Source organism: Desmodus rotundus, chromosome 13, assembly GCF_022682495.2.
Source record: "Desmodus rotundus isolate HL8 chromosome 13, HLdesRot8A.1, whole genome shotgun sequence".
Lineage (NCBI taxonomy): Eukaryota > Metazoa > Chordata > Mammalia > Chiroptera > Phyllostomidae > Desmodus > Desmodus rotundus.
In genome coordinates this window covers 50143975-50166578 of record NC_071399.1, presented here as the reverse complement: position 1 = coordinate 50166578, position 22604 = coordinate 50143975, and the positions used below count along the sequence as shown (strand labels likewise).

General features: G+C 43.2%; 1 protein-coding gene across 4 annotated transcripts; it reads left to right on the top strand.

Annotated features, from left to right (window-relative positions):
• The first annotated feature begins 121 nt into the window (after window positions 1-121).
• SERP2 (stress associated endoplasmic reticulum protein family member 2) lies at window positions 122-21741 on the top strand. Of its 4 annotated transcripts, XR_008425959.1 has the most exons (5): window positions 122-177; window positions 475-592; window positions 5402-5474; window positions 14670-14913; window positions 21235-21741. XR_008425959.1 is itself a non-coding variant. In XM_024567458.4 (3 exons), the coding sequence occupies exons 1-3, from the start codon at window positions 308-310 to the stop codon at window positions 21273-21275; spliced, it is 399 nt and encodes a 132-aa protein (XP_024423226.3). In that variant the 5' UTR covers window positions 219-307; the 3' UTR covers window positions 21276-21734. The 4 variants fall into 4 exon arrangements, 1 of the variants encoding a protein (XP_024423226.3); XR_006656650.2 differs by lacking the exon at window positions 122-177 and having other exon boundaries at window positions 219-592; XR_008425958.2 differs by lacking the exons at window positions 122-177; window positions 14670-14913 and adding an exon at window positions 18774-18922 and having other exon boundaries at window positions 219-592; window positions 21235-21739.
• The last annotated feature ends 863 nt before the right edge of the window (window positions 21742-22604 follow it).

Sequence of the window (22604 nt, the reverse complement as noted above, 5' to 3'; positions counted from 1 at the left end):
AGGTGCATCCACACCCCAATCCTTTCCCCAGGACTTAGCGGATCCCTGACCGAGGAACCCACAGGCGTCTGAGACCGCATCCCTTAGGCGCACACAAAGCCCGCAGCCGCTGAACCCTCGATCCCGCCGCATTTCCCAGCGAGACCGCGACACTGCCGGGGGCCGGCCCGTGCCCCAGTGCGTTGGCGCGGGGCTCTCTGGCCACTGGGTGCGGGGAGCACGCGCCGCGGCGCAGCCTTCGGCCGCGCTGGTTAGGTAGTTGGGGGGACCGGAAGGATGGCGAGGAAGTAGGAGAGGGTTTCCTGAGATGAAAGATTACTTCCGTCCGAGCTCCGGCCTCTCTCTGGAGCGGGCTCGTTGGGGGTTGGGGAACGGGCTACACGAAGCTCGGGGACCGCGCCTTGCCACCTGCAGCGCCCGGGCCGACCGGACGCTCTCGGCCGGGTCTGGGGCTCACGCGGGGCATCCTTGCAGGTGGGAGTCGAGAGCACTTCCAAGAGCCCAAGCCATGGTGGCCAAACAGCGGATCCGGATGGCTAATGAGAAGCACAGCAAAAACATCACCCAGAGGGGGAACGTAGCCAAAACCCTGGTAAGGCGGAGGCGGTGCAGAGCCAGCCGAGCGGGCAGGGCGGGGAGTAGAGCCGAGTGGGGCGGGGCGGGGCCAGGCTGGCGGGCTGTCGGCTCAGGACCGGTTCTCCCAGCTCCTCAGCGCCCGGCCCGCCCCTCCTGACTGGCGGGCAGAGTGGGTTCGGAGAGCTGGGCTCTGGGAGGCGCGGGACTCCTCGGTGTCGTCTTGGGCAAGAACTGAGAGGACCCTGGTTGGTCGTGACCGTTCTGGGGATGGCTGATGGGGCTACCACGGGAGCTAGAATTCAGCCTTTGTCTCTAGGGAAGATGGCAAGCACAGTTACAGGAACTGTTAAGGCAACTGCTTGACACGGGGTCCTGAACTTATTAGGTGCTAGAAAGTTTGTTAAATAAGTGATGAATATGTGAGTGAGTGAGTGAATGAGTGAATGAAAGAATGAATGCTGTTTATCATCACCCGCTCTCAGGCTTCACCCCTTGCACATACCCAACCAACACACGCCAAGGTTTTTCTTTCCAGTCCCTTTATAATGTTCTCCCTGTGTAAGTTGGAAAAGCGGCATGAGATTCTGACCCATATTTCCCTCCATTCTCCTATTTTGCCTTTTCTCTAGTAATGCCTCTTAAGTCTGGGCTTAAGTTTAAATGCAACTTTCCTCTTGTTCACCCTGTGAATTCAGGCTCATTCTGATGGTATGATCCAGAACTTTAGAGAGTGGTTTATTGCCAGGCATTCTGTGCCCTCAAAACTGTAGATTAAAGCTTTATAGCAAGTTTTAAGTAAAAGTGTGCCTTATGCACTGGCGTTTCTTTTAGCAATGCAAATTATCTTCAACAGAAAATGCTAGGCCTATGATTTTGGACATTCAGAAGCATGCCTCAGATGAGTTGTTGAGCAGTGTGAGTCTCCAAGACGATGAGCAAAGGCACTTAAATGAAAATTCAACTGAAGCTTGGGGTTTGGCTGGAAAAGCTTGCAGACTTGATGAGACAAGTCCTTTTAGCCAAAGAAGTGATGCCGCTTTGATTAACTGAGCAATCTACAATCATTAGGCCAGAATTCTTGCAGAACTAAGCAGTTCTACGGCAGGGAAAGCTTAGGATCACACTCAGCTGTACTCAGGCCTTTATGCACAGCTCCAGGTTTAAGTCATGCTTGAAATTCTCTCACTTGGAAGTTAGATCATTTAGTTATGAGTGGCCAGCAAAATACCAATGTGCCTTTGAATTAGAACCATCTATCACATAGGTCTATGTTTTCCCTATTTATTTTTATTCATAAAGAAATTGCTGTTCAAATTAACATTGACAATTTCTAATTGATGTTAACTATTCAAGATTTTATATCCTTAGGATATCAACTCTTCCTAGGATATCATATAGACTAACTGATAATACTGAAAATCTCTAGTTGTGTGATTCTTTTTCATGAACTAAAGAACCAGCGTTCAGTTGTTAACTGAACTTGATTGACAACTTATCTGACTGTAAAAGTAGCAACAAAACAGGAACTAATTTGCAGAGCTGTTTTATCCGTTGGGCTTTGTAAACTCAGTATCTGCCACTTCCAGCTTTTCAGGACCACTTAAGTTTTGTTTGGGACCTGAAACAAAAATGATTGGCTCCAAAATAAAAGAAAATGGAAAAAATTGGAGAAAAACTGTTTAACTATCTAGAAAATGTAGTCACCTACAGTTCAACTCAACCCAACTTTCAGAACTGCATTCAAATTGTGCTTAATCTATGGTATGTGTGCATTTTAATAAGTTCTGATATAGCATGGAGTAGGCCCTTCAAAAGTGCCTAGTGCCTGTGAGTATTTTTGAGTGGCCCTACTAATTTTGTAATGAAAGATTCCCAAACCAAGCCACGATGTGTGTTTATTTTCCTTTGGTTAGGAGGGCTTTTGGTTAACCTTATTATAAATGGATCAACATCCAAAAAGAAAAATGAAATTGTCTTTTAAAAAGCAACATTTTAAATCCTAAATTTTATTTTCCTAATTATAGGCCAAAATGATTAGACTTTGAAAGAATTAACTTGCAAGGGATAACTTGTTTAGATGAAATTCAATAAATGGGGACAGATAAACAGAATCTAACTGAAAACTTGGACTAATTCAGAAATAAAGCCCTTTAATTGTATGCAGATGCTTCATTATTTTATTACTAGCTAATAGGTATGAAGTAAATCAATATTATTCTCGCAGATAGCAGATAAAGCCAAGAAACAGAGAAATGCAATAATCATTTCATGATTATACAGTAGTAACTTCTTCAAGATGAAGAGGGAATTTAAGTTTTAGAGTTCTGAGTTACCCTCCTGTTATCACAGGGAAAGCCATCCCCTGACATTTTGAAGCCTCAGGAAGTAGCAACTCCTATTTGAAATGAGCCATGTCATTTGTGAGATTCTACTGCTTTTCTTACCTTTCCCAGAAATAGATTCAAGGTTAGGTGAATTGTCCCAATGGGACTGTGCTGGGCATCACTTCCCCCAAAAAAGTAACGTAGACTCTCAAAAAGGATATATACGTATTATGATCACCGGGGTGTTTCTTGAGCTCTGAAGTCCCCAAATAATATTGCTTCACTGGGAAATGTCATCAAAAAGGTTTTTTGCTCCAAGCTCTGCATGTTAATAATTTGTGTTTTTCTGCAAGGAAAATATAAAGGACTTCATTTGGTACATGACTAGACCAATAATTCATTTACAGGCTTCTGAATTCCCTTGTTGGCTTTGCTGGAGATGGAGCAAAATGAATTTTTATATAACTTTAGTAGGATGACAGCAACAGAGTTGGTTTCTGGTCAACCATGACAAATTGTTAGGAAGTTAATGAAAGAGGGTGGGAAGGGGTAAATGTCACACTTTGTTCAGGTAACTTTATTTAATATAGCTACTATTTACTTGACCTCACCTTGACCTGGTCTTTAGTGCTAAAGCATGACACGATAAAAATGCTAGTTAATGTTATCTTATGCAATTATTTAAGGCAAATTTTGTCCTTGTCTAGTCAAGAGCAACCACTTCTTTCCTTGCAGTGTGATTTGCCCTCATACAAGAGCGGTGGTAGATATGAGCCTGTCAAGGACAGAGAAGGGAGTGGTTTCAGTCCTTAGAGTCTCCCTGCCACTGACACTTGAATCCATACTTCTCTAGTTAAAAAAAAGAAAAAGCAGGGATAACCATATCACCAATTAGGAAGTATATTAAAAAAGACAATATCCTTCCTAGACTCTGTCTATACCCAACCTAAGAAATCATGTTTAATGAAGCTTGTATGCTTATTCCTTCTTTAATTAATACTTATTAAACATCTACTATGTTTAAGTTCTATATTAGGCATTGCTATACAGTGATACATGAAAGAGAAAGTGCCTGCCCTTGTGGGACCCACAGTCTAGTGGAGAGCCAGACATTAAACACATTATCACAAAAATAAACAGAGATACAAATTGTGATAAATATCCAGAAAAAGTACATGGCGACATAAATGAAAAGTGAACCAACTGGGGTAGAAGACAGAAGACTCTCTAAGAAAGTTAATGAGTAAGTTGTGAGCCAAAGAATTGTTGCCTTATCTATAATAAAATTAGTTCTTTAACTTATATTGGCTATGGCCTATTTTGGGCTCACACTAATGAGCAAACAGTGAGTACTACTTTTTTCACTCTACCTTCTCCCTTTTTATTTGAGAAATTCACTGTGTTTTCAGAAGCCTGTCAGAAAATCTTATTTTTACATCATTTGATTTGATTTTTAAGGACCAAGTCCTACCTGCAGTAGACCTAGAGGGGCTGCAGAGGGAAGTTCTTATCACATTTGTGCTTCAGGTTTGAGAAGAGCAGGAGGTATGGTGGGGTAGATTGGCATGGGTCCAATAGTACCCCTCTGCATTCCAGGGACTACAGAAATTTCTCCAAAATGTAAGCTTCACAAATATTAGTAATTTTATTACAAAATGCTGCTTCCCTGAAATCCATTCACAGTTGCTGTGGTACTTGTGCAATTCCAAGGATTTCCACTGCACTGCCTTCCCAAATTTTTTAGCACATAGAAGGTTTTGAGAACATGGCAGTGCTCTGTGACCCTACTTGGAATTCCAGATGCAAGAGGTAAAAATGACTATGTTGGCCCTGGCTGGCTAGCTCAGCTGGTGGGAGTGTTGTCCAGATGCGCCAAGGTTGCAGGTTCCGTATCTGGTCAGGGCACGAATGCAAAGCAACCCATGAATGCATTAAAAAGTGGAACAACAAAGCGATATTTCTCTCTTTCTCAAATTAATAATTTTTTTTAATTTTAATGAATATATCAGGACACCCAGGCTCTGTAATGAGGCAGACCTAAATTTGAATCCCAGCTCTTGCTCAAGCTAACAAATTTGAGCCTCAGTTCTCAAGTACACAACGGAGTTACATGGAGTTGTGAGTGCTGGAAATAGTAGATGTAGACTTCTTAGTAAGCATCTGCCATAGAGAGTGCTTTCAACAAATGGAAGTAATTACTAGTAATATCATTTTTGGCTCCCAAATCACTGTATTGGTTTTATGTATTTATATCCTGTCCCCAGAATACTTAAGACCACCAACTTCACTGACTTACAGGAATGTAAGTAAGGTTATTGATGAATATTTTTAAACCTTGATCCTTTACAACTGACTGTATTCATCTCTATCTGCTCATTGGGCATTGACACTGAGTCTGTCTTATCCACAGTGGAAGCCCCAGTTCCTAGTACAATAACTAGCAGTACTCAATGTTCCCTGAATTAATGACTCTAATCTTACTTTCTCCCATTCTGTTTTAGAGACCGCAAGAAGAAAAATACCCTGTGGGACCATGGCTGTTGGCACTGTTTGTTTTTGTTGTCTGTGGCTCAGGTATGGGTTTTTCACTGACCTTGTATCCCATATTCTCCTCTGTCCTTCAGAACACATGTTTTATTCACAAGGTAAATAGACAAAAATAAATTAGTCTGAGATTCAAGTTAATTTCTGCCTGAGGCCTTGATCTTAATAGGCTTTGACTTAGTTTCTATTATAGCAAACCAAATATAAGTAGAGATAAAATTGATATACCATCAAATTATGATCATAAAATGATTACACATAGCAATTAAATTGGCTCTATATACACTTTAGAGTTCAGTTGAACCTTTTTATGAAGACACAGTCTAACAGCATTTAAAACAGAAAGTAGAGCACCTCTCTGACTGAGATAAATCCATACTCCAGAGAAAGGGAAGGTGTTCTGCGTAAAAGGAAGCTTGATAGTGCTTCTACGTAGAACTGAGCCTTTTACCTGAGCCTCAAGGTACAGTCAGCTCATACTGGAAGGTGACAAGTTTAGAGAGCTTCACTTACACTGACATGCAAATACACATACAATGAGGAGACTTGAGAAAAAGGATCAAGCAGTCATTTCCAGTTGAATTCTAGTTGGAAGTCTTGACATCATTTCTGGTCCCCAGGTGTTGAGTCTCTGAAGTATTGGTGAGTGGAGGTTACTTCTTAATATTAATCATAAGGTAGGCCATCAGAGAGTCCCCTCTCTACCACCTCACTGTTGCTGAGGCAAGGAAGGCTAGGAGTCCACATCTTTCTGCAAGGACCCAGGCCTCCCACAAAGACATCATTCTGCTCCAATGGCAAGAGACACCCATAACTAAGGGCAGATCAATGTCTCTGTTCTTCAAGCAACCACTCTTCCAAGGAAACAAAAGCTTTTAGGAGGAAGGAAAGATCCAAAAGATTTGGTGTGATTGTTGTTGAGACTCAGATATTTTAAAGATGATTTGGCATTCCAAGATGAAAAGATCTTCCACTCAAAGAAACAAAACTGTGCCCCTTTCCCGAAGCTGTGTCCTCAAAGGGGATCTTTTGCCCAATATGGATCCCTCATCTTTAAAAGAGTTTACCCATCCTCTGCTGGAATATTTCCGCAAAAGCCTATCTCATTTCTGTATAGGTCTAATTCCATTAGAAGTGTCTCCCCTCTTTTGAACTACACTACTGTTTTCTCAGTAATCAGGGGTAGACTCCTGAAGTCACATAGCATGGACTTGTTCTCTTCTGAACATCTTGAATCTTTGGATGTTTTGAAGTTGACTACCTAGTGGTTCCTTCTGCTACCTAAATTTCCATAGTTCTCTCAACCTGGCCTCATAAGATATGGTTTTTAGATACATGCCATGACTCTTCTAAACAATAGCATTTGCTACTGCAGAAGTTGGTCTAGAAGTGGTGTAGATGCTACAGAGGCAGTAGGATTGTCACTGCCCTTAACCTCAGTGCTCTCCTTCTATTACTATGACCCAGCTTGCAGTTTATTTGAACAGTCACAACACATTCTAGAATCACATCAGGGTGCCAGCCAGACCCACCAAGATCTTCTTTACATAAACTTCCTGCACGCTCCAGAGACGCAGCTTCCTAACCCCGTCCTACATTGTTTTATTTTATTCATAGCTCTCATTAACATTTAAAATTATTTTGTTTGCTTACTTGTTATCCATTTCCCTCTACTAGGATATAAGCTCAGAGAAAGCAATGTTTATTTTTCACTAAATTTGTAGATCCTATTACAGTATTTTACATATTGTGAGTGCTCAGTATGGTTGGATGGATGGATGGATGGATGAATGGATAGATGGATCAATCAATGGACATATGAATAAAGCCAGATATTCTGCATACCGTAGATATCCAATTAACTTTTTTGAAACCTAACATAAAGCTTCATGAATATTTGTGTTAAAATTTTATTGTTGGTTTCAGTTGTCTTTGCACAGAGAAGCCATAAATTCTGGAAACACAGAATAACATGCATAATAAATGGCTGACCAGTATTACATTATAATGTGCAATCTGGTCAGTGACATCACACAATATATTCAATGTATTGCCCTTCTTCAGCAATGCACAGTTCAGAGCACAGTTCAGTGACTTGGGTGCACGGGTGCAACATTTTCATCAGTGTCTGCATATTCATCTGTGACGCAGTGCCTCAGATGATCTGTCTCTGATTTTTACCCCAAAACAAGACAAACAAAAACACCTGTGCCTTAGCATGCCACAGAAAAATAAAAAATCAATCAGTATAAAAAACTTGTCTATGTTTTCAAGTTTTATGGCCAGACTGTAGATTGTTAGATCTTGAACCTTGAGCCTTTTATCTAATTATCTTTCTGTCCCAGCTTTATGGTCTCTGAAAGCATATTATTTCTCCAAGTCACCGGTAAAAGTCTGAACCTGCAGAAGTCCCTGGAACACAGTTAGAGACAACTCCCTTCAGGCTGACTTTGAACCTCTCAACAGAACTCTTGCCAACAATCACCATGTCTTGAGGGTCCCCTGTGTGCCTGGCCCTGTGCCAGGCTTTGAAACTACAACCTTCTTCAGGACCTGCAGACACTGGAGGAGGCAGATAAGGAAGCTGTCTGTTGTGACCCGGCGAGAGAGCACTGTGATAGTAGAGTGCCCAGAGTGCTTGGAGAGCACGGATAAGGGGTTGTCTCAGTCCAATCATGCTGCTGTAACAAAATACTACAGTCTGAAGGGCTTATAAGCAGCAGAAATGTATTGCTCACAGTTCTGGAGATTAGAAGTCAGATTTAGGTGCTAACATGGTCAGGTGAGAGCCCTCTTTCTGGTCACAGATTTTTCCTTGTATCTTCATATGGTACCTTTACGTATTACAGAAGGGGATAGGGAACTCTCTGGGCCTCTTTTTTTAAAAGCATTAATTCCATTCCTGAGGCCTCCACCCTCAGGACCTTATCACCTCCCAGAGGCCCAACCTTCTACCAATCACATTGGAGATTTCAACGTGTGGATTTGGGAGAACACAATCAATCAGACTACAGGAGGGACTTCTAAATCATACTGGGCAGAAGAGGAAGTTTCCCAGAGGAGATGCCGCTGAGTTTTGAAAAACAAACAGCCAGACGAAGGGAAGGTTATTCCACTTGAAGGAACACTATGTAACAAAGGCACAGAGGCTTGAGATAGTGCCCCAGGCTCAGGAATGGCCAAAGCCGGGTCATCACACAGCCCTCCCCGGCCTGTGCCCTTGCGTGGGAGGGAGGGGAGCCAATGGAGTTACTTGGTCTGGCTTGTTTTTCTCAAACCTGTGCTAGTTCTCAATTGTCATCCTTTTGAAAGGGCTTAAAAAATCTTCTCTAAATTACATTTTTACATATAATAGGAACTGTATCTTTCTCCCTTGGCTAAATTGGGACACTCTTTTGGAACCCTCCCAGTCTGCAGGAGTCTTTTGAGGGATCAAGCACATTGGCTCTGTTATTCGTTCTGTAGGATTGTTCAGAGGCCTGGAGGGGGGACCACAGGGCCTGGAGATTTGGACTTAATGTGACTAAGAAAAAACAGCACTCGTTGGCATGCCACATCCCCCTGCCTTCGTGTCCTGTACTCTCCCCTATGCTGCTTCTTTACATCTTCCCAGTTCAGACTATTGTGTTTTTATGGAGAGGCGAGACATAGAAAGGGAGTCAGGTCATCTTACTTTCTCTACCCTGTTTACATGCTGCCATGATCCCTAAGTCCTGGGCCTCATCCCTTTTTTAATCATAACTAAGAATAATCCACTACCACCATGCTTTTTGTTTTGTTTTGGTTTTTGTTTCATTTTGTTTTGTTTTCAACTTCAGCAATTTTTTGCAAGTGTCAGCTCAAGTTGGGCACTACTCACAGAAATGTGTGACTCTTCTCCATTTGTCCTTGGTACTATGTCCTTCCTTTTATCTTTGTATGTGTCCTTTTCTAAACCAAACGTCATGAAAAACACAACAGCACCTTGAGATGTGTTCCCATTCCCCCCTGCCTGGGATTAACCACAATTCAGTTCATTTTGCAGAGCCCACTATCACTCTTGAGTTTCTCCCTTCTTAGGGTCACAGGCCACAGGTTCCCACCTATCTTCTCTCTACATTTAAAGGAATATGATTTCCTCAAGTCCAGCCATTCCCTTTACCAGTTCCTCTGCTTTATGTAGTAAGCCTTGTTGGTCAGAGGGTGATTGAAGCCCATTAGTACTGTTCTTTCTCACCTCTATCCCATTTCTGTGATCCAAAGTAGGAGAGATCATCCACACCTCACAACCAATCACCCTCCTGTGCCATGCACACCCTCACTTCCGCTCTTTCCTGTGACACTCACACAAAATGCACTGTAGTTTCTGGTGGAGTTTCCATACCTCTACAGACACACACCCCTTCACGTCCCTAGGGTCTCTTTCCTTTGAACAAGATATTCCCATGTGCCAGGGTAAAGTTCCAATTCACCGAGTCCCAGTGATACCTTTAAGGTCATTTGTCCTCTCGGAGATCACGTCATTGGTTATTCCCATTTTGTGTATTTTATACAGACAGGGAAAATATGAGACCTTCTAATATTAATGAAGATGTTGATCGATTCTCTTGAAAGACCCCCTTGCTTTCATTACCTTACTCTACTAACCCACATTTCTAATTGATGATTGGTTGGGCAAAGTGCTCTTTTTAAAAGTAGTGTTGGTATACCTAGGGTAAATAAATAATCAGGTCAGGCAAGGAATAAGAGACGCATACCTTATCTGTCTTCCTAGCTATATTCCGAGAAAGAATTAAAGCTGGTTAAATATTGGTATTTAAGCACATGCTCCCTTACTGCTTACCCTTACTCTATTTTATGTGGAAAAATGAGTTAACAAACCTGCAAGAGGCTGCAGGATCCCTTTATTATGGGGAGTGATGTGTCCCAGCAAACTTTGACCCCTTACTTTTCAGTCTCTTCCCTATATTCTCCTTTCTGCCTCTAATATCTACAGTGCTGATAAAGAGCAAGATAATGAAAGCAAAGGAAGAGAAACCTGGAGAACAGTGAGGGTACAGGGGCAAGGGACCCAGAGACCCCCAGCCCAAGCATGCACCAAGGGAACACCCACCACCTCACCAAGAAATTGGATAAGAGCACTGGGGCTGTGCCAAGGACCCCAAGATCCAAGTGCAAGTGTATGGTGGTGATCTCTAATACCCTGCCCTGTTAAGAGGCAGTTGAAGAAGGTTTACCTAAATTGACCCCTCACCGGAAGTAAATTTCCACATTCCACTATTGCAAAAGGTCTCTTAGGCAAAACACTTCTTTGAAAACTGACTAGTTGGCAGTTGTAGAATAAGAGGCCTCATAGGAGGGGAGAATTTTGGAATCTGACAGATGTGGGTTCAAAGACTAGATTTGTTATTTATCAGCTGAATAACCTTGGACACGTTATTTACTCTCTCTGTATTGATTCCTTTACTGATCAAGTAGGGATACAGGAGCACCTCCACAGGTGGTCCTGGTATTGAATGTTTCCAGGGATATAAGTGCTGACCTGCAACATGCTTGAAACCTGCAGCTTCAGCGTCCACTACCTCTGCCCCTGTAGTCCTCATGGAAAAGAGTGGCCCCAAGAATGGATGGTGGGCCGTGCGGCAGGCGCCTCTCATCCTCCCAGGCTGAGCCTTTAATTGGCAGGCTCAGCCATCACATTTTTCTGGACCTTTCAGAAAGCAGTAGGCCCTGCCTCTTCACTCCAAGGATAAGTGTGAACAATTTTAAGTGGTAACACTCTGGGTACATGAGACTATTTTCCCAAGATAAACCATCAAAATCTTTTAGACCTCCCCATGCAAGAAAAAGGAAGCACCCGCATGCAGACTAAAATCAATGACTAGGGGTTTGTATTTTAAGTTGAATATCAGAAGTGAAATGTGTGTTTCATTTCCTTAACACAACCTACATACACCACTGTTTTATTATAAAAGTTCTCTTTGTGAGATAGAAAGGCTTGGGGACCGTGTGTTCTTTTGAGACACAATGTTATCCACACAGGACATCCCAGGGCCATCTTGTGCTGTGTTTTTCTCAATTAGTAAACAGCTTTATTGGTATTAATATTATATACCTTCTGTCAGAAATCCAAGACCTTCTTCTCAAACCCCTGTTTGGGGGCCCCCTCAGGTGATTATTCCAAATAAGCCAGAAAATTGTCTTGTTCAAGTCTTGCCTGGGACTTTGTGTTGCTGGAACCTTTTTAACTGGTTACATTTACCTGCATTTGATCTTCTAGCACCCCAGATCCACATTGAAGCCCAAAGGATCTAAACACCCCCCTTTTTATAAAAACATTATCTTTCATTTCTGCTAGTAATGGGGCATCTCTCCAGATAAGCAGCTCATCCCAGCTCTCTCAGTCCTTGGTTTCAAAACCTGCCTTTTGGGGAGAACTGTTTAATATTTTCTGAAGAGCTCTTGTTTTTATCTTGAGACTCAGAGACAAGTGTGACCCGGAGTGTCTGCCTGAGACAGGAAAGACTGCTGTCTTCACAAGACACTAGCAGTCGTGATGCCCTTCCCCAGACTACTAACGACACCAGTTACCACTGTTTGTGCTCAGAGCCCTGGCTTTTCTCCCCTCTTATCCTCAGCTCTTTTAAAAGCCTTAGTGAGAAGATCGTAGAAATCTTTCGCCTTTTACTAAAAGTCTTAGTGAGAAAGATACAGAGGCCACACCAAAACTTTATGTGAAAATGTGCTGCAATTGATTACTCATGTCTGTCATGACTGCGGTATTAACAGCAAAGGTCCCATGCTCATCTTTGCTGCCCCTGGTCTAACCTTTTCACAATGTAAGTGCCACAGCAATCACAGGACAACCGTCTTCTGCATTTTCAACTTACCTCTTTGACTAGAATGCCTCCTGGACTCTATGAAACTAGGTCCTTTCCTTACCATGCCAGTTGTTCCGACAGTTTGGTCATTTAGTCAGCATATCCATGCTTCTTGTGATCCTGTAGTATTATTTACCTTTTCCAAGTCCTCGTGTGACACTGTGCGGTGACAGGAAGCAGCAATCTTAGACGTGACTCTTTGCAACGTGGTTGTATCCTTTTCCATTCTCTCATTGAGGCCTCAGCTGGGATTAATAGAGTCACCATCCTCTGATTCTGATGGGGACTCTTTTGTACCAGCCGCTCCCAAGTGCCCTCCCTTGGACTGTTTCTCCCTCATGTATTCCTGATTTCAGTTTTATTTTTCTCTCTCTCTGACCAACCTTGATCTTCATTTCCTAGTTAGTAGTTATGAGAATTTCAGTGGTTACTGAAGCCTGGGTGTTCCCGAAACTGAGAAGCTTATATCTCCCATCAAAGGGAAACCTCCAGGGTAACCGAATTAACTAGCAACTGTTACTTTTTTCATAATTTTCTATATTTTCCAGTTTCATCAATGAGCATAGTCACTTTTATACTCGAAAAAAATTAAGTGTAATTTAACAACAAAACTTCTAGCCTCGTGGTTTGTAGCCTTTAAAAAAAAAAAAAAAAAAAAAAAAACAGCAAAACTCTTTGTTCGAATCCTAGAGAGAAAAAAATGAAAGAGCAGCTGTTCTGGTTGAAGTGCGATCTGTGTGTGAGTGTGAGTAGTGTGCATATGTGTGTCTTTGTGTATGGGGTACACCCTGTGTTGCTGGATATTCTGATGTTTTCATCCGCAGAAGTGAATATCCATCTGTACCCTCTTTGCCCTTCAGATAGGAAACTGTGTGGCCCCGAGCAGGCCCCCGCTATTGCACTTCACACCCTTCAGGAACCAGCCAGGTTCATTTGGCTCCGTCAGTTGTGAGCAGCTACACTGTTTCTGGGCAGGGACATTCCTTTTGTCCATCACTTCACAGACTGTACTAGTCTCCTGTATCCTCCAGGGACTCTACCTGTGGGGGTGGGGTGGGAAGAGCGATAATGTCACAGATAGGTGTTTTTCAGGATAACCTATTCAGAGAGGTATGAAGAAGTGATTACCTGAGATATTCTCAGATGGGCCTCAACTTCTCCCATTCTCTCAGCCTCATGTTTCAAATCACCCATCTGTCCCCCTCTCTACATGGGTTTGGGGCCTTTCCATTTCTGGAAGAGCTAACACCCACCCTTGGTAGGATTCAGTGTTTTTGTTAAGGATAATGTGGAGGAAGAAAAGGACTAACTCACATGTGTGCTATCTCCAGGGCCAGCCTCCCTGGGTTTGAAACCAAGCTTTGCCACCTGCTGGCTGTGTGGCCTTGTCCAAGTTACTCATGCCCACTTTAAGCCTCAGTTCTCCCACTCTTAAAAGGGTTAGTACTGGTTTCTGACTCCTAGGATCCTCATGAAAACTAATCCTAAGGGTTAATGCATGTCTAATGTTTAGTGGGGTCATGTTAATGGTTTTGTAAATGTTTGTTGTTATTGTCATTATGTTGTTGATGGTCCTTAGTCACACCATCTCCCCAGCTCTTAACTTCCTTGGCAAGATTCTGACCAAGATTCTGAATGCTTACAAGGAAAGAGAGATACCATTGTGACTTTTCTGTGGCATTGCTTGGTGACCATGAGAACACCTGGGGTGGAGGGGCATAGTTCTTTGATACCGAGACAGCTGCATGAACTCCAGCCATACCTGGACAAGTAGAGAGCAGGGTGTGTCAGCCAGAGGTCAGTAGCATCACTTCTGCAGGAGCGGCTGGAGCCTCTTCTCTATTTCTAGAAAGAACTCTTTATAAACTAGACCATGCAGGTGAGCAGGATCTGTCCACATAGCTACTTTGGCTGCCATTTCTTCATGCCAGGCCCTACACATACATTTTCCTTCTACTCACACAAAACTGAGGCTCAGAGAGGAAATCAGCCAGCATCCCATGCTAAGAAATGAGAAAACTAGTACCCAAACCTGAACTCCAAACCCAAATGCTTTCTGTTACCCTGCGTTCCCTCCTTCTTACATTTTCTTGCAAATAGTGTCCACAAATCTCTACCAACTTTCAGCCTTTAGCATATGACTGTGTCTTGAAAAGAATTTCTGTTAAGACATCTCCTATTTTCCCGGCCAGCAAAGGTGCATTGTCCAGAGATACCAGATGGGCAGCCATCCTGGGTCTGCTTTCAGATAGATAAAGCCTTCACCAAGTCAGGGCTGCTTTTTGATTGGGCCACCAGGCACCCATCACCTTATTTTTTCCTGGACACGTGCTGCAGGACAGATTCAAATTTACCATGTTTGCAGGTCAACCACATAGACACTGGCCTTTGCTGGAGACGACCAGCACATTCCTAGAATTGTGACATGCAGAGGGAGTCATCCCCCAAGACTGGCCAGTGTGATGTTTGAGGAACAGAGCAGCCCTAGAAAAACCCTTCTGTTTCACCACCAAGGAAAGATGAAGACGCATGTCTACTCTGGAACTCCTACCTGGAGATCTGATGTGGACAATCTGGAGAAGCACTCACCAGCCACTGGCTCCCACAAGGTGACTTGTGACCTCCCTTGTCATGTGCCACTATCTGCCCTGTGCCCATGGAGCATTTGGGTTTGTGTGTGGTCTCCTTCTCAGAAGAGTGTTTCTGCTGTCTGCATCACCTTCTTTAATAATAATATCCTTTCTTTTAACAGCATCTTCCTGCCTTTACCTGTCCCTAGCATCTGTCTCTTAGCCCTCTTTACTATCTCTGGAGAAGCCACCAGGAAACCTTACCAGAAAATGGTACCTTGCTTTTGACTTTCTGTGTACTGATTCTTTGAGAGAGCATAATGACCCATCTTTGCAATGTCTCATCTCCTAATATTTCTATTTGTACCTTACAGGGTTCATACTTTTCTTACCAGCTCTTCTTTCTTTTTTTTAAATGAAAAAAAAAAGATCAAGTTGTGTAATTTCTAGAGTTGTCTTATCCTCCTAAAGGTCTGTCTCAATCTCTCGGGAACTTCCTGATCTCTCCTATCAAGTATTTATTTTAAATAAAAGTGGCTTTCTGAAGCTTCCTATTTTCTGACAGGACAGCTTTCTGGCAGCCCTTCCTATTGTCCAGCTTTATGACAATTTCCTATGTCCTCTCACTCCTAGTTAACTGGAGTAGGTCAGTCCCCAGGGTAAGAGTGAGTTAGGATGACACAGTCCCAGGCCTTAAGGAATTGTTGGTCTGTCATGACGTAGCTTCCCCTCTAGGGACTGAGCTCTTGGGACATTTAATCTAAAGGTATCTACTTGATGCTGACTCTTGGCTTGCAAATTAAGCATTTGAAGTTTTTAATATGTATTTTCCTCCATAACCTTTGTAATTATTCACTTTTCATTCCTTCAGTAAATATTTACCATGTGCCCAGAGCTGAGCCAGGCCTGGGGGTATGGTCATGAGCAAAATCGTCCAAGGCACCTGTAGCTTATAGTCTGGTTAGGGAAGCAAGGTGAGGTAATCAAGTAATTATGCTAAAACATGTAAAATTTCAGACATTAAAGTGTGTGAGGAGAGGCATATAGGGATGTGAAAGCATATAATACAAAAGGCTGGGATACTCTGGGTAAGTGGTTCTCAAAGTGTGGTCCCTGAATCAGCAGCCTTAGCATCACCTGGGAACTAGTTAAAAATACACATTCTCATTTCCCACCCCAGACCCATTGAATTAGACACACTGGGGGTAGGGTCTAGCATATATGTTTTCATATGTCCTCAGGTGATTGGGATACACACTCAAGTTTGAAAACTCTTGCTCCAGATGGTCAAATAAGCCTTCTCTGAAGATATAACTTTTGAATTATGAAGGAATACGGTGGGCTGGGGAAAGCATTACGCACAGGGAAAAAATGGCATGTGTAAAAGCCCTGTAGGAAGAGCAGAGAGCTTTTGAAAACAGGAGGGATTACCCAAGAGAGGAGAAGAGTGATAAAAGATGAGTCTGGACAAGTTGACAGGATACAGGGTACACAGGTCATGGAGGCCTCATCCAGGACTAGGCAAAAGGAAGCTTTGGATGAGCTTTAAACACAGGGATGACACAATCTTATTTGTTTTTACTTAAAGAACAAATCTACCTGTAAGATGGTGAAAAGATTGAAGGGTTGTAAGAGTAGAGCAGCTTTGGAGATCACCACAGGCACCTGAAGGAAGATGATGGTCCCTTGGATGAGGGGGGGTTTCTGGGGGGAACGGAGAGAAGGTGCCTATTCACAAGATTCTTAGGTAAAGCCCACAGGTCTCAGTTATCAATTGGAGGTGTGAAGGATGACTCTAGTGTTTTGTTTTACATGCAAGATGGAGGATAATGATGCCCAGTTTGACAGTGGGAACAGATCATGAGAAGGTCCTGTTGAGTTTGACGGGCCTTTGAGCTACCTAAGATGGTTGAAGGTCTGGCTCTAGAGCTTGGAGGAGACATCTGGGCTGGCAATACATATGGGTGAGTGAGTCATCAAAAGCTAAGTGACAACTGAAATCATGGGCCAGGATGAGGTCATCCTGAGAGAAAGAATGTAATGAAGAGAAGAAAGTCAGAATGCTCATTGAGAAACTTTACCATTCTTGTTTACTGGTAAGGTGGAGTTAGGATGAACCCATAAAACACCTTTAGTGTATAGAGCCAAAGAGAATGAGGAAAAGAGAAACTAGGAGAAGACAATGTCACAGAGGCCAAGGGAAGAAAGAGTTTCAAGGAGGGAGTGCTTGGCAATGGTGACTAGAGAAGGAATGTGGAGTCAGGAGGATTGTTCTAGGTCATTTGATTTTTGAGTGTGAGTGATTCTTGCATGTTAAAGCCTAAGGATTTCATTGAAAGGGGATGGTGAACAAAAGAAGGATGTGACCTTCGCAGGTTACTGAGGACCAGGATCCTAAACATAGGTGGGAAAGTGAGAGGCTAGATTCTGCTCTAGCCTAATTTCTCTGTACCTCCATGACCCACCCAAGGCCAGAGCCCCTGACATGGAATGCCTGCTGTCCCTCCTTTCCTTGGCATCTCTCCTCCCTGCTGTCCTGTCTGCCCAGAGCTCCTTTCCTGCAGCCTGCTCAGCTGTTTTCTCAGTTTTGGTCACCCACTGTTAAGTTATTAACTTGTCAGGGTCTAGACTCCCCACTTCCTTTCCCACTTTGAAAGCACTGTTGGCTCCCTTCCTGTTCGCTGCCTCAGAAAGTCAGCATTTGGAATGCTGGGGTTACTTTGTGGGTCCTTATTGGCAGGCACACAGAATTACAATTAATATAATTGGTATAGGATGTTGAAGGCTTCTTAAACACATTGACACAACTGAAAAAGGAATAATAAACACAATCATCTCTCCATTAGCTTAGATGTGGAGGCAAATGGTAAATTTAAAATACACTATTCAAAATAATTTATCTAAGAGGGTTTAATTTTAAAGGATCACATATAAACATACTAAGGACTATCAGATTTTTACATGGACTCAGTTAAGGTTGGGAATAATCTTTAGTTTTTAAAGCAGACTCAGAAAGAGATAGGTTGTTTTAATATGTGTTGCTACTACTCTAAGACAAGCAAATTTTGTATAAGATTCTTTAGAGAAATTTGCTCCAGTTCCTTAAGAAGAATTGAGTGGTTTTATCACTACCTAGCACTTTTGAAGTCATGAGTTAATGTAGTGGAGTAAGATGGACTAAAGGCACATACCGTTTTCTATTTGTTGATCTACATCCTGCTGAAATGATTTCTTATCTAAAGATAAAATTAAGGGAGAAAGAACATTTTTGAGCATCTTTTATAAGCACATGTTTCACTTATGTCAGTCATTATACTGATTCCTTGCAATCCTTTGAGGTACATACGGTCTATAGATTTTTCAAATACAGAAATCAGGGATGATGGCTGGGGTACGGGGGGTAGTCGTGGGGGGTAAATGCAGACAACTATAATTGAACAACCATAAAATAATTTTTAAAAAAGAAACCAGGGCTCAAAAGTGTTCAGTAAATTCCCCAAGTGCCCACCTCTGGAGAGTGTCAGGTAGCTCTGGACCTCTGGTCTTCATATTCATACATGGACAAGTGGCAGTCATTGTTGAAGTAATAGTAATAGTAGGAATAATAGTACTAAGTCCCAATCATCCAATCCTGGATGTACAAGGAGGCTTCATATAAAAGGTCTGTCCAGAAAACTTCCAGCCATTGTTAATATGACAAGCACAACGGTTTGCCTGACATTGATGTAACCTGGCAGCCAAGCAGAGTGGACTGGAATGTGCATGCATGAATAATGATGACTTCAACGTACTAGTCAGTGGGGGCAGGAGATGCTGTTGAGTGAGCATGTGTACTGTGTGGCCATTGCATTCAAAATGAGTGAGTAGAGCAATGAATCTGCACCAAATTTTCCATTAAGCTTGAACATTCCCCCATGGAAACTATTCGGATGATTCAGAAGACCATAGCTATGGGCAACTGGTGATTGGCAGCTTCATCAGGACAATGCACCTGCTCCATTCATCGTGTCTTATGCAGAGTTTTTTGGTGAAACATCAAATCACCCAGGTAACTCAGCCCTCCTACAGCCCAAATTTGGTACCCTGCAACTTCTGATTTTCCCCAAACCTAAAAACTAAAACCACCTTTGAAAGAGAAGATATTTTAGACCATCAATGAGATTCAGGAAAATACAATGGGGCAGCTGATGGCGATTGGGAGAACTGCATGAGGTCCCTAGGTGCCCACTTTGAAGGGGACTGAGGCATCATTGTCCTATGTACAATGTTTCTTGTATCTTCTTCAATAAATGTCTCTATTTTTCATATCACATGGCTGGATACCTTCTGGACAGATCCCATACGTCATATCATCTCTTCCTGGAACAATCCTGCAAGTACCGTGGTCCTCATTGTGCAGAAGAGGAAACAGGCTCAATGAGATTAAATTATCTGTCCAGTGAAGAACTGGAATTCAAACCCAGTTTCACCTGGCCCTGACATTTCACTCTACAGTAACTTTGTCAAGACTAGGGGTGTTTTCCTGATCTCTAAAACAAAGCCTGAGGCATGGTAGATACAAATATTTTTTTCCCTACTGTTGACTGTACAGCTGCCTCCCAGCATTTCTCTTGAGCCTGAATACCAAAAGTTTATTTAATTTTTATTCCGGTCAGCCTTGGGAGGGAAGGACAGAAACATCAGCTATTTCTATGAGCTTATTCATTGTGTTAAGGTTCTTTCTCATGCATGTAGCAACTTCCTCTTTCAAGACCCTCCACAAACCCCAGACTAGGCCAAGAAAACCTCTAGTGCCACCAGAATTAAATGTCACAAGTTGGTGAATTAACTCATGTGCTGGACCTAAAGAAGAGCCCCTCCCATGGTCACACAGAATAGGTTTGCTCTAATTTTACACATAATTCTAATAATCTTTGTTTTCATCTTAGTCCACAGTGACATAATAGAAGAAAGCCTACTGCAGATTAGTGTAGTAACTTCAGAGATATTAATAATTGAGACAAAAAAACAGTAAGAAGCAGAAACAAGGACCCAGAAGTACAGCTGACCAGGGTATTTTGTGCGCTCTCCACAGCATCGTTACCGTGGAGTCGGATTGACTACTGCTTTACATCATGGCCACACTGAGCATTCATGAGAAGTTAACGTTAGGTCATGTTTAGTTTATGTCATATATCCAGTTTAGGAAAGTAGTGATGATGTGTGCAGGGTTCTTTATTTTTTTTATTTTTAAGCAAAAAATGCATTAGTGTTTGACCTAGCCTTCAAATCTCACTGCCTTGAGATTATGGGGCCTCAGCATTATTTGCCTGCGGATCCCCAAGCACAGTGCCTGGCAGACAGCATGCACTCACTAACATTAGGTGATGAAATGTCAAATGCCTTTTTTCCCTGAGGGTTCTGGGTAAACTGTTTTACTGTTGTCGCTTAGGAAGCTGCGCTCCCAGGTATATTCCAGGATGACTTTATGAAGGAGACAAGGGGCAAGACCCCAGGGCGCTCAGTGTTTATTGTTTTTACACATTAAATGAGATGATACCTAGTCTCCCCTCAAAAATAAAAATCACCTCACTGGGTGGTAGTTGCTATTATCGCTGTCTTCATCCAGACTGACCAGTATTGCCCACTGGGGAGGGTTTACAAAAGCAATCGGGGCCGTCTTCTCCTGGGACACATTTAAACCCAACAGCTAGAACCATCTTGGGAGCTATGTAAACAGCTCTTACAGAAATAAGTGCAGGCCTCAGGAATTCTCTGTGGGGTTTACAGGCTGCCCACCCCTCAGTGTCAGGTGAAGGAGGTGGTCTGGTGAAGACTGAGCCTTGAATGAGTCAGCATTGCTCCAATGGCAGAAAGCACATTTCAGAAAGTTACAAGTGGCCAGAAGAGTCCCTTGCATCAGGTGCTCAGCTTCGTGCATCTGCTCTATAAGCACCCGCCCTCTGCCCAGCTCTGGGACTGCTTGTTTTCCAGGTCAGAGCCTTGTTGCAAAGGCGGCCTCACTGCCCTGTTAAACAAGCACAGCGCCTGCGCAAAAGCTGTGTCCCCAGCAGGAGCAGAATGTTGTAGGGAAGGGCACCAAATCTCTCAGCCCCTGAGGGACTTCTGGCCTTTCCTCCTGGTGGACTTAGCAGGAGTTATCTATAAATCCCTGAGGCATCCATCAGCAGACACAGCACTACCGCCTTTTTAGAGAAGTTCACTGACCTTTTGTTAACTTAACTCCATGTTAGGAAATATCTAATCAGTTGTGTGCTAATGTGTCAAGGGCCCAGGGTCAGCTGAAGCATGGCTCCTGTGGGGTTGGGTTTCCAGCTGTGTGCTGTCTGGTGTCTGAGCTGTTTTGTTTTCCTCTTTCAGCTATCTTTCAGATCATTCAGAGCATAAGGATGGGCATGTGAGAAGGCCGGGATTTGACACTGCCCCTCCTGCTGGAGGGTGGAGGACCACTTAAGCTCTTAGCCGGGTATCTGTGGGAAGCAAACGGGCCACACAAAGTAGAAAAAACAAAAGGCTCCTGCAATTGTTCCCTGATCACTTCATCGTGGATGTCAGACCAAATTGCCTTTTCATAGGACATCTTGGTACATCCGTATTCTGGAGCGGAAAAGACATTTTGCTTTTCTGTTGGTAGGATTGGTAGCTCCCCAGTGTCTGCAAAGTGCTCTGCTTGGTTTTTCCTTTGGTTTCAGGAATGTATGCATGTGGCCCTCTGAATGATCACCACTTCGCAATCTATGGATACAATCTCTCCACTGGGAACTGGTTTTACAAATAAATGTGTTTGTTCAACTGTATATCATGTGTGGATTACAGTGAGAAAACTGAAGTAAAAAGATGTCAGGATAGCTCCAGGAGGGTTAGGGGCTGGAGGTGGGGAACTTGATGATGCAGTCAGGAAATCTGTGGCCTGGAGCCAGATCTAGATTTACCCAGCAGGGTGCTGGGTGAACCTCAAGGTCTTTGCCTGAAAGGAAGCCCCCAAACCCCATGGCTCTAATGACCTTGAGTTTTCCACACATTTGACAATTCTCTCTCTCATTCTCTCTCTCTTTTTTTCTTATTGTTCTTTTTCTTAGTCCACAAAAAGCACCTACAATGTGTGTTAAGGTCCTGATTTGCCACTCTCCCTGTGGCCTGCCTCAGAGTTTGCCAGGAAGCAGATATCACAGGCCTCTTTGTGAAAACTGTCCAACCTGGGGTCCAGCCCTGCCCTGACACAGAGCATGGAGCAGGCAGAAGTGTGCTTTGCTCTGGGTGGTCAGCTGGGAGGACGGGGGGTGACGCCCAGGGCTGGTGGGTGAGACCACCTCTGCCTGCCCAGTCTTCCACACAGCCTCTCCAAGTGTGGTCTACCTGCATCTTGGCATCTCAGCACGTTGGGCATGGGGGAGAAGCATCTCAAACTGCAGGTTCTTGGGTTCCACCTCAAACCTGCCAATTCCTAATTGCTGCAGGTGGGGCTGAGAATAAATGTTCGCTACAAGCCTGCGTAAGGCTTCTGTACCCTAACTCTTGAGGGACACAATCTTTAGAAAGCTCAGCTAGAGGTCTCGTCCCATTTCCAAGCAGTGAAGGCACCCAAAACTTGTTCGTAAGCAAAGTGTATTATTCTTGAAGGGACAGGAACAGGATTTTCAATGAGACTTCTGATGTCACCTAAGGGAGTCACAGACAGCTGCAGAGATCTCTGACAGGATTAAAGGTACTCACCTTCACATTTAAGTAGG

What these genes read in the sequence shown, in the direction of transcription:
- SERP2 (XM_024567458.4), top strand. Translation starts at nt 308, where the DNA reads ATGAAAGATTACTTCCGTCCGAGCTCCGGCCTCTCTCTGGAGCGGGCT. An exon ending in GGAACGTAGCCAAAACCCTG is followed by an intron (nt 593 to 5,401) that starts GTAAGGCGGAGG and finishes ATTCTGTTTTAG; the next exon opens with AGACCGCAAGAAGAAAAATA. An exon ending in TTTTGTTGTCTGTGGCTCAG is followed by an intron (nt 5,475 to 21,234) that starts GTATGGGTTTTT and finishes TTCCTCTTTCAG; the next exon opens with CTATCTTTCAGATCATTCAG.